Source organism: Alligator sinensis, unplaced genomic scaffold (genome assembly GCF_000455745.1).
Source record: "Alligator sinensis unplaced genomic scaffold, ASM45574v1 scaffold829_1, whole genome shotgun sequence".
Lineage (NCBI taxonomy): Eukaryota > Metazoa > Chordata > Crocodylia > Alligatoridae > Alligator > Alligator sinensis.
Window position 1 is genome coordinate 488,370 of NW_005842399.1, and position 11,975 is coordinate 500,344.

Here is an 11,975-nt window from a genome sequence, read left to right on the forward strand (position 1 = left end):
ACTCATCTGGGCTCATAGTCAAATTAAATGGACATTAGCATAATTAGGTACAAATCTGATCACCTAAAACAGGTAAAAAGGGAAAGTTTTGTGGAACAATATAGAAAAAGAATCTTGATTGCTACTCCTACCAGATGATAATTTTCGTATAGGATTAATTTTGGATCTGAAAATATTGCCACCATGTTTTTAATGTGATAAAGTCCACCTGACTGAATATTGCAACTAATTAAATGTGGGAAAGACTAACCTTTTTCAAAAGTCCGAATATTTTTGAATCATCAGAAAATACTTGCTTCCTCAGCATACACAGATACAGCAGACCAACTCGAACTGACAAGAAGTTCCAGATCTTTGGAGAGAAACTTCAAGACCCTGAGTAAGTTTGCTTAGTATTTCCTAAAGTATCATAGTTTCATAGCTGGTAGGGTTGGAAGAGACCTGAGCAGATCATCAAGTCCGACCCCCTGCCATGGCAGGAAAGAGTACTGGGGTCGAACGACCCTGGCAAGGTGTTCATCTAGCCTCCTCTTAAAGACCCCCAGGGTAGGAGCCAGCACCACTTCGCTTGGAAGTTGGTTCCAGATCCTAGCTGCCCTGACAGTGAAGTAGCGCTTCCTGATATCTAGCCTGAATCTACCCTCTGCCAGCTTGTGACCGTTGTTTCTAGTCACTCCTGGTAGTGCTCGGGGGAACAGGGACTCCCCCAATGCCTGCTGGTCCCCCCTGACTAGTTTGTAAACAGCTACTAGATCCCCCCTCAGCCTTCTCTTGTGGAGGCTGAACAGGTTCAGGTCCCTTAGCCTCTCCTCGTAGGGCCTGCCCTGCTAACCCCTGATCATGCAGGTGGCCCTCCTCTGAACTCTCTCCATGCTGTCCACATCCCTCCTGAAGTGCGGCACCCAGAACTGGACGCAGTACTCCAACTGCGGCCTGACCAGTGTCGCATAGAGGGGGAGGATCACTTCCTTGGACCTGCTCGAGATGCATCTGTGGATGCATGACAAGGTGGGCTTGGCCTTCCTGACCGCGTCCCCACACTGTCAGCCCACGTTCATTTTGGCATCAATAATGACTCCAGGATCCTTTTCTGCCTCTGTATTGACGAGAAGGGAATTCCCCAGCCTGTAGGTATCATTCTAAAATACATCAGCTTGGGTAAGCCATGATAATGATGGACTGTGATGTTTAGTTAATTGAGGTCTTGGTATTACACCATACTTTCAAATGCAGTGTGTGTCTACACTTGTTTTCTTTTCTGTCTCCTGTCAGTAGACACCTGAGCCAGCCTCTGATATTTTGGGCTTCCTTAAACAATAAGATTTATGATCTTAAGCACAGGATGGAGGGGGTTGCCTTTTTTAATATGCTGGATATGAATTTTTCCTCTAACTGTGAGCCATTTTATGAGCACATTATTGTTATGCTCTTCTTGCTGTATTTATATTTTGGTTTACTTAACATGAAAGGGGAATATATTAAAATAATAAAAAATAAAATATATTTTAAAAAGCTAGCAGAGCTTCTCTTGGAAGTTGGTTCTAGTATAATCCATTTTGGATTGTCCCTGTTTGTCTTGATTTCAGTCATTTTAAAGGGATTCTCACAGATATTCTCTGGAAGGCTAATGACACTTTGCTGTATCTTGCTGAGGTAAGAAAGCATCTTTTGCAGACTTTCCATTATGGTAGCTCTCCAGTTTTTTGTTTTTTACTTATTGCTTTGGATATTAACAGTAATTTTCCCTTCTGTAGCAGTTCACCCAATGATAGAATAATAATACTTATGCCACTGAAGCTTTAAGTTCTGTATAAATATTAGCTAAACTGTTCAGTATCATAGAATCATAGAAAATTAGGGTTGGAAGGGACCTCAGGAGGTAACATGTAGTCCAACCCCCTGCTCAAAGCAGGACCACCCACTACTAGATCATTCCAGCCAGGGCTTTGTGGTGGGGTTTTAAAAACCTCCAAAGATAGAGATTCCACCATCTCTGTAGGTAACCCATTCCAGTGCTTCCCCACCCTTCTAGTGAGAACGTTTTCCCTAATATCTAACCTAAACCTCCCTTGCTGCAACTTGAGCCCATTGCTCCTTTCTCCATCACCAGCCACCACTGAGAACAGTCCAGCTCCATCCTCTTTGGAACCCCCCTGCAGGTAATTGAAGGCTGCTATTCAATCCCCCTCGGTCTTCTCTTCTGCAAACTAAATCAGCCCAGTTCCCTCAGCCTCTCCTCAGAAGTCATGTGCCCCAGCCCCCAAAGCATTTTTGTTGCCCTCCGCTGGACATCCTTTCTATAGTGGGGGGCTCACAACTGGACATGGCACTCCAGATGTGGCCTCACCAGTGCAGAACAGAGAGGAATAATTACTTCCCTCAAACTGCTGGCAATGCTCCTACTAACAACATACTGAGCCGCATTAGCCTTCCTATCCCAGTAAGGCAGCATAGCAGGAAAGGATGAACACACACATCTCTACTATAGTCATGGAAAAGAAAAGACTCCAAGGTACGCAACTTGAATGAAATTAGTTATAGCAGGATCTGGAAGCACCATCAGAGTCTGAAACACTGTAAGTGAAAAAATTAATTATAATAGGATCTGAAAGCAGTGTCAGAGTCTGAGACAGTGTAAGTGAAAATGTCTTGCTTCTAGTTTCTCATGGGCTGTCCTGTTTATTATAAATATGCTGCAATTACTTTATTATTCAGAATCACACTTCATAGGCCAGCGAGTTCAGGGACAGCAATCTCAATAGCAAGATGTTGCTACTAGTTGTAACACAAAGATTCTCCTCTAATACCTGGTAATTTTACTACACACATTATTTTCCTCTCAGTGGCAGCTACAGGCTCAACATAAAATCTCTGATAAGGCCCAGGGAGAAGGGGAAAAAGGTGGCACAGAAAGAAGAAAAAACTCTAAAGATCCTCTCTACTAATATGTTCAGGGAAGGGAATCTTTGATTGGATGTTTGGGGGTTTTTTTACTTTCCAAAGGAGTTCTACCGAAAGGATAAGCATCAAATTACCAGGCCTGACTATCTGCAAGAAACATTTGAGCAGTGTGCAGAAGTGCTGGGGCAGAAGCTCCTGTCTTATCAAGCCCAGACTGATGACTACTACAATTCCTGCCTCAGAGGTAAATTCCTAGAGCAAATACTTTATGTTCCTTTTATTTAGTAGGAAATGACAATTGGAACATTCAGAGGTCTGGAGTCACCTTATTTCAGTCTTAGTCCAGTGATAATGGAAAAAGGAATCAGAATGGCCCTCATATAATGTTAAGGTTTCGTTATACCACTGCATTGTTATATCCTGCTTTCAAACTGTGCAACACATAAGAACTCACTTCCGCTTTCATTTCAGTCAGTGCAAAACTTTAAATTGATTTCAGTCAGACCAGAACTGAGTACCGTAATGACCTGTAATTTGGATGATATCAGATGCTAAAATGTCATCTGCAGAAGCATTTAGCTGACAGACCTGTACAGATGTTTGGGAACTGTATGTTTCTTAAAGCACTGAGGTCTGGACTAGAAAGCAGAAAGAGTATGAAAAAGATTGTGTGAACAAAGCATCCAGTCATTTTGACACATATACTGTGTATTCTTTTGATGATTTCTGGTTCTTTGACTTGAACCTGTGCATGCCTCCCTTTCCAAAAGAGTTCCGAGATCAGTTGAAGTTGTTTGAAGAACAGCTCCCTCACGTTTCCCATCTGGCTATTGACAGCCTTTTAAAGGAACATGAAGAGCAGTTCAGATGCTCCATGGATCAGATTCGGCACCTCTACAGAAAACAAATAGAGGCTTGGGACAATGCAAAGGTATAGTTTATGGGCATCTTGGAATTCTTCATCCATAAATATGCCACAGATAGCAAAAAGCATTTTTGTATCGTTCTTTAACCAGCTTAACCTGCACTGAGAAATTTCCACAGCAACATGTGGTAGAAAATCTAGCATATGCTTGGCTGGGGAATACTGTTGTACAAGCTGATGACAAGGGTGGTCAAGCATTGGAACAGGCTTCCTGGAGAAGTGGAGGTTGGACAGACACTTGCCCAGGATGTTTCAGTCAGGGACGAGCCTGCCTTGAGCAGGGGGCTGGGCCAGATGACCTTGTGAAGTCCTTCCAGCCCTACTTTCCTAGATTCTAAGCTCCCAGAAAGTTAATGATTTTAATTAAATGTTTCTGCCTATCTTGCGGCTCATGTTCAGCACACACGGCTTGTATTCTTTATCCCAGAGCCTGTGAGCAATCTGACTTTTCATTTGTCAAAGCAAAGAAGGGAGCAAAAAGGTGAGCACTTGGAGTTATTTTTGACAGGAAAGGGAAAGACTTGAATTTTGCTCCTTGGAATCAAAGGCTGCTACCTGCAGTGGGCTTTGTGCCAAATCCTGCAAACTGGGACAGATCCTTTAGGGAGCAAATGAACACCTTACATGAAAAGATTGATAGCACATGGTTTATATCAATATTAGGGAATCAGCATTTGAGATTAAAGCCATTCAAAAAAGGGAGCTAACACCACTGACAGGTAAGTGGTAAAAACATGGCTGCTCATGCCATCACCTCCAGCTTGGTCATCTCTAGTGCTTGTGTTGTAAATAGGATCAGGGAATGTCTTCCTCTGTAGTTCCTTATAGGATTGGCCTATACTGCACTGCCAGGTTTCTTTGCAGCTAGTTAACAGTAGATAGTCTTCACTCTTTTTATTGACTTCAATTTAAAACAGTTGTTTTATTTGTCTCACTCTCTGTGACCCAGTTGGGTATTCTTGACCAAATTGCTATCTTGTTTGATTAAAGATTGTGAACAAGAATAAATTGCATCCAGCTCTTGGGCACCCAGACAACTTGTCCCAGCTGAAGACTTTGTGTGAAGAGGAGGAAAAAAGACAAAAGGACCAAGTTGATGGGATTCATGTCAATACCCAGAAACTGCAAGTATGAGTGACACACTAAAACGTGGCTTGTTAGAGCCCAACAGATTTCTCACTGACGACTAAAATTGGGGGCCTGGATGTTTTTTAAAAATTAAAGTGAACTAAAAAAGCTCTTTTGGTTTTAGCAGTCCCATCACAGAAAATAGCTTTTAACTCAGAATTCTGTACTATGACCCCTAGACCTTGCACCTTTTTTAAGTGTGCATAAATAGAGGTTTGCCATACAATTAACACATCCATTGTTCTCAGGGAATATTATTCCCAATGCAAACTGAGAGAAGGAATGTGCCTGCTTTTCTCCGTTTCCTTTATGATAACAGCTTTAACTGACACACTCAAATTGGCCGTTGTAGTCACTGTATATGTGAGTGGAATACTGGTGACACCCCTTGGTTAGCTTTTTAAATTGCAGCTGGTGGGCGTCTGTTTTTCTCTGTGGACGTCTCCCCTAGCATAAATAATTGAAGCTTTTCTCTGTAGTATTAAGACTCTGAACAACTAGAATTGTTATAGGGTAACATGAAATTGCATCCTAATTTAAAAATACTCTGAAGGAAGGTGTTCCTCTAAAGTCCTGAAAGAGCATTAAAAACAAAAGGCTTTTACTGAAGGTTCAATGGAGTCATGCTCCAGATTCTTATTTATTGTTACCCTTTTGACTCGAGCAGCTAGCTATTTCAGGGCCTGGTATTTTATTCCAGTTATGAAGAGAAGTTGGTAGTTAAACCAGGTATTTTTTAAGACAATCCTTTTTTTATAAGAATAAACAAAGTCATGAATGATCCTTGCATTCCCACAGGCCTGCGCTACAGTGTGTGCCCAGAAATTTGTTTCTGCACTAGCTTCCCTCACAGAGAGGATGCTTCTGGAATTTGATGAGTGTATCACTATTGACGAGGTACAGGAAACAAGTAAGTCACTTGGTGGGAACACTTGCCACATGCCATTGCCAGCAAAAAGACAGCAAGGTGTGTGTCCTCCAGAGTCTCAGATGCTACAAGGGCTGGTGCAGCCTCTTGCATAAATCCAGAGCAATCGCTAGCTGCTGTAAGTGCACCAATCTCCTAGTACTCTGTGTAGCCCCAAGTAGCCATAACTATCCCTCTAGCACATCCCCTGCTCTGGGACTTAACTGAGGACAAGAATTGGCCCCTGTGCATGTGTAGCACTTCAGTCCTAGCATATCACATGGCAGTTCAGGCCACTACTAACACAATTTTAGGCCTGGCTGAAGAGCTATCTGGGTGCTCTGTTAGGAAAGAAGACCTTTAAAATCTGACATCCTTCAAACAAAAGGAATTTGCATGTTCTTGCAAAGCTTCTTCTGAAAAATATAACCTCCAGCTGCATCTAGTTACTTTGAAGCAATGATATAAGGCTGATGTTTTCTTCACTCTGCCACAGGACCTGAAACCCCAAAAGAGAAGATTTCCACTTTAATCCGTCGTAAACAAGCAGGACTTCCCTTAGAAATCCATGAATCTAAGCTGTTGACTGAACGTAAGAGCAGGTAACATTAGAATATACTGAACTTTTCTGCACTTCCAGGTCCAAGCACCATCCTCAGAATTTTCTGCTATGCTGATGCAGGAGAGCAGTCTTTGGTTTGGTGAAGCCAAAGAGCTGGTGTAAAGTTATTACTACTAATGGTAGATTCCAGCAGTCAGTGTTGGAAATTATCCTAGTCTGCCAGATGTGCTTGCCCATTCTGGGACAAAAACTACCTGGTTTTGATTATATGATCAAGTATTACATAATAGATGTGCACATAATGAAACATAGAGACATTTTTATTCCAGTGTAAAGTAATTGAACTCTTTCCTACGTGGATGAGACTACAAAGGAACATTAATTTAATATGGATCCTGCTGTGAAGATTTTCTTAGTTGATTCTAAATTCTCTCTCTCAGTATCACTAACACTAAAAGTGTGCTTCCTTTTGCCTCACCCCCTTCTGCAAGAAAAGTAAAAGGAAAATCATGCTTGTGTTTTTAAGGACCTGGCCAGAAATACCAGCAACAGTGCTCACAGATACTCCAGGTTATATTCTTTGCAGAGAAACTGCCTCTGTGACAACAGCCAAAACCACGTTGGGTCACCTGTCAGCAGCAGAAGCAAGAGATGCCGCTTATATGGTTGGTGTTAAGTGGAAATGCAGTTTCTGGGGGCTACCTCTTAATGGAAGAGTGTTTATCTGCACAGAAAGTCAGTGCTCACTGCAAGTCTTTGCATAGATCAAGGACAAAGCAGAAATCCCCTTTCTTTTCCTTTCCTTTCCTTTCCACTTCCCTAGGACAGTGACAAAAATGGAAGGCACTGGAGTGATTTCTGCTGAGTGCTCCATCATTCAGGCAAAACGTCATCCATCCATCCATCCAAAGTCCTGAGTCATTTCAAATTTTTCTTTCCAGATTTTTCAGGTTCATGTCTCTTCACTTGGGCCAGTAAGAGAATGAACACATTTTTATTTCAGATTTTTCTTTCATCTGATTTACAGCGGGCCTAACTCAGCACCTAGGATAAGGTGCTTTGTTACAGTTTCCTGGAAACCCATGGTGCTGGTCCAGTTCTCTAAATGGCCCTGCCCCAAGTGAACTGAGTTTATTTCAACTAGATTCAGCATTCATTTTGTAGGGCAGGTAGCATCTTTAGAGTTTATCTAGTTCAGAGGCATGACTTTTCGTACGCAACAACCTACTTTGTCAGATATTATTATAACATCTGATGAAGTAGGTTATTGCCTGTGAAAGCTCATGTCTCTCTGAACAAGTTGGTCTCTAACACACCTGGCAGACATTAAAATAATGGTGCAATGAGATTGCATCCCTGATCCCAACAGTTGTACTTCCTGCAATGCCCTGAGGGAGTTGTGGGAGAAGGCAAACACAATACCAGGTCACAGTGAGCCCCACTGCTCACCATGACCCAGTACCCCAGCCCAGCTGATGGCCTTCCCATGCCTCAGCATCCTGAAAAGCATGGGGTGCTGAGCCCTAGACATGGCTGTACTGCATGGCTGGCAACCAAGGCCCGCCATGCAGCTGGAATTGAGCTCCGTGGCAGGGCTACCCTGCTGCATGGTCAATTTAAGGTGTGATGGAAAGCAGCAACAAAAATATTCCAGGTATTTTGTGGAGCAATTTTGTGGCTGGTTTCTGTTTTTGTTCCATTAAATCACTGAAGTGGGCAAGTTATGGTGCAATTAACAGCTTAATTGCATCCTAAGTGTAATATCTGCTGGGATCTAAGGTGCTACCCTGCTCTACTTTCTGCTGACTTCATACTGACATGGTCTACTGCCTCTGTGTTCATTTTGTGTGTAATTGTAGGCTATATATTACAGCAGTTGGCAGCAAGACCATAAATTGTGAGGCAACTGCTGAAGCATTAGGTATCCTTTAGATATACAGAGTTCTATATCACTCTGTATATCTAGAGAATACTTAGGCAGCTTGGCAGGATTCGATTTTTATCAGTAAATGTTGACTTCGCCTCACAGACTGACAAAAAATATGTCCATCATTAATAATCAAAATTTATAGAAAGGGGATGTGCTGACTGTAGTTTGGACTGCAACTCTCAGAAACCCCAGGGGACTGGGAACAAAGGAAACAAATTTAATGCAATCCTGAAAATTTAAATAGATAAAAATCGAAATAAATGCTTAAAAATAAACATTGATATTATCGGTCAACATTTTTTTTTTTTAATTGAATTCTGCCAAGCCTACTGATACTTTAGTATTTGCCTTACAACCTGCCTGTTGGGCATGGAATCTGCTCATGAGAGAGAGATTAGTATTAATCAAAGTTAGATGTACATATGATGCAGTAAATATATATTATAAAATATGCTTTGTTATGTACTTGCACATTCGGGAAGTCATTTTTTTTCTTTGGAACCAGACGTCCATATTCAGTAGATCTGGAAATTTTTGTGAAAGCAGAAGGTTTTGTCTGGGTGAGGGACCTTTCAGCAGCTTCATCACATAAATTTGAGTTTGCTTTTATGCCACAGTAGGTTTTAAGACAGCCAGATCTGAAGAGAACCCCTCCCTTAGTCTTTTAGGAGCTTACTGAGCTGGGATGGAGAGCTTTCATTTTTAACCCAATTGATACTCAAAAGTAAAATTTACATCTTGATGATGCTGTTTCAGTGCCTGTTAAAACAAAAAGAAATGGAAGAAAGGCAATGAATAATTCATTGTCTACAGAGCTGCATTGTCAAGCATAGAAAATAAATGGCCTGTACACAATCATCTGACATGGTGGAGCAGGACACGGGGCTGGGGATTGAAAGGAATGGTACACAAAGGGAATCATATTTGATCTCAACTACTTGCTTAATTTTGTTATTTTTACAGAAATACAAGCAGAGGCTCGAAAAGGAGTTTGCCTGTATCAAAGAAGAAAGTACAGCCCAACTGATGAAGGCCCAGCATTGGGAAGACTGGTGGAAACAATCTATTCAGAAGATAAAGCAGCTCTATGTATGAAACCAGAATATCTTCTTATGTATAGATAATTGTTAATAATGTATCAGTGTGTCTGTTCTACAAATAAAACTTTATACCTCATTAGAGCTAAAAGAGTGATCGTACTTAAATTTCTTGGAAAACTTGCTGAATGTCTGTATGTAGACCAGGGGGAGAAATTAATATTTGCTGCTTACTTAGTCTCAAGTTCTAGCCTGCTAAATATTGTTCCTTAGTCTCTTTATAATAGCCATTAACTGATAAAGGTTGAGAAGAATTTCCCTTCTCCGGCAGCTTATTCCATAACTGTCTTTTGTCAGATTCCTTGTATCTGACTTAGAAGCATCTACTACCAGCCATTGTCAGAGACGACATATTGCATTAGCCCAAGAGTGTCAGTGGATTGTGGCGTTGGTCTGCAGTCCAGGTGACTAGTGTGGGGCAAGTCCGTGGGCAGGCTCAGGCCCACAAACTGCACCCCCTTCCTTCAATCTGGCATGGGGGCTGGTCCAGCTCCATGTGGTACGTGCTGCGTGCTACGCACATCCTGGACTGGCCTTGTCTGCTGCATGCAGCATACACACCAGAGTTGTGATCCAACCCATGGGGCTAGTCTGGCATGTGCTGCATGTAGCATTCCGGTCCAGTCTGAGACCCTCAGACATCCCTAAGGGCCAAATTGTACAGGGCCAGATGCAGCCTTTGGACCATATCTTTGATACACTTGCGTCAGATGAACTAAATGTTTTGTATTCAGGCTAGTAATTCCTATTTGGCTAGTTTATTTGATTTTGAAGCCAGGTTTCCAGCCCTGTAACTACAATCACTTCTAGCACCACAGATATACATTTGCTACTCTCTAGACTGGTAGCTGACTTCATTGAGAGTACTGATGTTTCTGTTAACAGTTCAGGCACTTAATTCTGATGTTCCCAGAGAACTGTTGGATGTCTTCTGCCCTCCATTCTTTCATCTACTCTGAAAACGTCTAAAACATTTCCTAAACCTTGAATCACATTTGCCCTTTGAGCACTTTCTTTTCTCTCTTTCTCTTCAATGAATTTAAGAATAACGAATAATACTGGACTTAACAGATCAAAAGTAAGAGTGTGTGCCCTTCTGGCTGTTTTCTTAAAAACGGATTTATTTCCTGATCATGAATTCAGTTCTCATTGAAGGATTGTTAAAGATTCTTCCCATCATTCAATCCCTGAGCTTTGGTAGATGATCCCAAGGACATCATTAACCTATTGACATACTAATTGCTTGAAGTTTGAGAAGTGGGGGTTGAATTGGGGAGAAAAGAGGGTTAATGTTGAGCTGGTTCTTTACTGAAAATGCTATTGATGTTTCTGCTTTATTCTACTCCAAGAGGAAAAGACTAGACGATTCTCAGCTGGTATAAGTGACCAGCAGATCTCTTTTGAAATCAATGGAGCTACATCTGTTTCTACAGTTAAGAATCTGGTCTGATAAGGAGACCTCCTGAGATTCAGTTGTTTCTTAATGATTTCCATGTCAGATGAGCTCAGCTTGCCACCTTTAAAGCTCAGTTTGGTCTCTTGAGTCACGATGGACTCTTTCCTTGTGTATCATCAGTAAAATACATCCTGCAGGTCTCTGTTACCCCAGAGCACTGTCACTTGGCCACGATATGTGCCTTCATTAACAATGGTGTTTATTATTTTTTCCTAATTCTGAAAGCTCTGTTTTTATTTCTTTCATGCTCACAATATAAACAGTGGGGAATTTTAATGACTGTTAATATATAGTAAACATGAGTTTTCATCTGTGCTTTATATGATGTTCCTTGGGTTTTATGGCTAGGATCCTTTGGGATTTTCCACTACTAGATCCAAGACTTAGGAGGTTGCCATTGTTAGATGCAGCACTTACAGAACTGACGTAGTTGCTATCATTGGCAAATGCTGTTGATTATCTTATCCTCAGGAGACACTTTTTACATTACATGGAGTATCAAGAGTTTGTTTGTTCATATATGTTCAAGTTAACAGATGGCTTCTGAACTATAGGCCAAAGCTGGTCTAAACGCAAAATTTCTGTTTTTAAGGGACATCAAAGATCCCAGTATTTGTTTTCATGCTGACTAGGAAGAAAAACAAAGATCTTTTCCTTTGAAAACATCTTTTCCATATTTTTCTACAAGACAGAATTTATTACATTAATATTTGCTGTTTAGTCTCATGATCTATCCTGCTAATTATTGAAAAATAAGTTTGGGGAAAATACCATTCAGGAATTTTGAAATTACTTGTCAGGATTTTGACATTTCATTTCAAATTTGATTTTACTTTTCTTGTATTTCATTGTCTTACATCATGTCATGAATTGCTAGTAGGAATGTGCATGGAGTAGAAATGAAATTAAAAAATTCTTAAAATGATGCAAAACTTTTTTTTTTGTTCTGATTGAAATATTTGGCTCTGGAATTTTCGTAGTCAGTCTGTACAAGGTATATTTCCCAAGCGCTTCCATAATATTTAACTTTTTGGTATCCAGTCTTCAGTAGCATTTTTTCTGGCTTAAT

At 41.0% G+C, this 11,975-nt stretch overlaps 1 protein-coding gene across 4 annotated transcripts in view; it reads left to right on the top strand.

Moving 5' to 3' along the window:
* The window catches only part of CCDC180 (coiled-coil domain containing 180), a 36,458-nt gene extending 26,934 nt beyond the window's left edge, over positions 1-9,524 (top strand). For 3 of the 4 annotated variants that reach the window (XM_025211269.1, XM_025211270.1, XM_006029819.2), the window contains 9 exons: positions 305-379; positions 1,587-1,653; positions 3,004-3,145; positions 3,672-3,832; positions 4,817-4,954; positions 5,753-5,864; positions 6,358-6,463; positions 6,950-7,088; positions 9,317-9,524. In XM_025211269.1, coding sequence (XP_025067054.1) covers positions 305-379; positions 1,587-1,653; positions 3,004-3,145; positions 3,672-3,832; positions 4,817-4,954; positions 5,753-5,864; positions 6,358-6,463; positions 6,950-7,088; positions 9,317-9,448 — 1,072 coding nt within the window. In that variant the 3' untranslated portion in view covers positions 9,449-9,524. The remainder of the gene's footprint in view (positions 1-304; positions 380-1,586; positions 1,654-3,003; positions 3,146-3,671; positions 3,833-4,816; positions 4,955-5,752; positions 5,865-6,357; positions 6,464-6,949; positions 7,089-9,316) is intronic. The other variant, XR_003095515.1, reaches the window with a different exon arrangement.
* Positions 9,525-11,975: the final 2,451 nt, after the last annotated feature.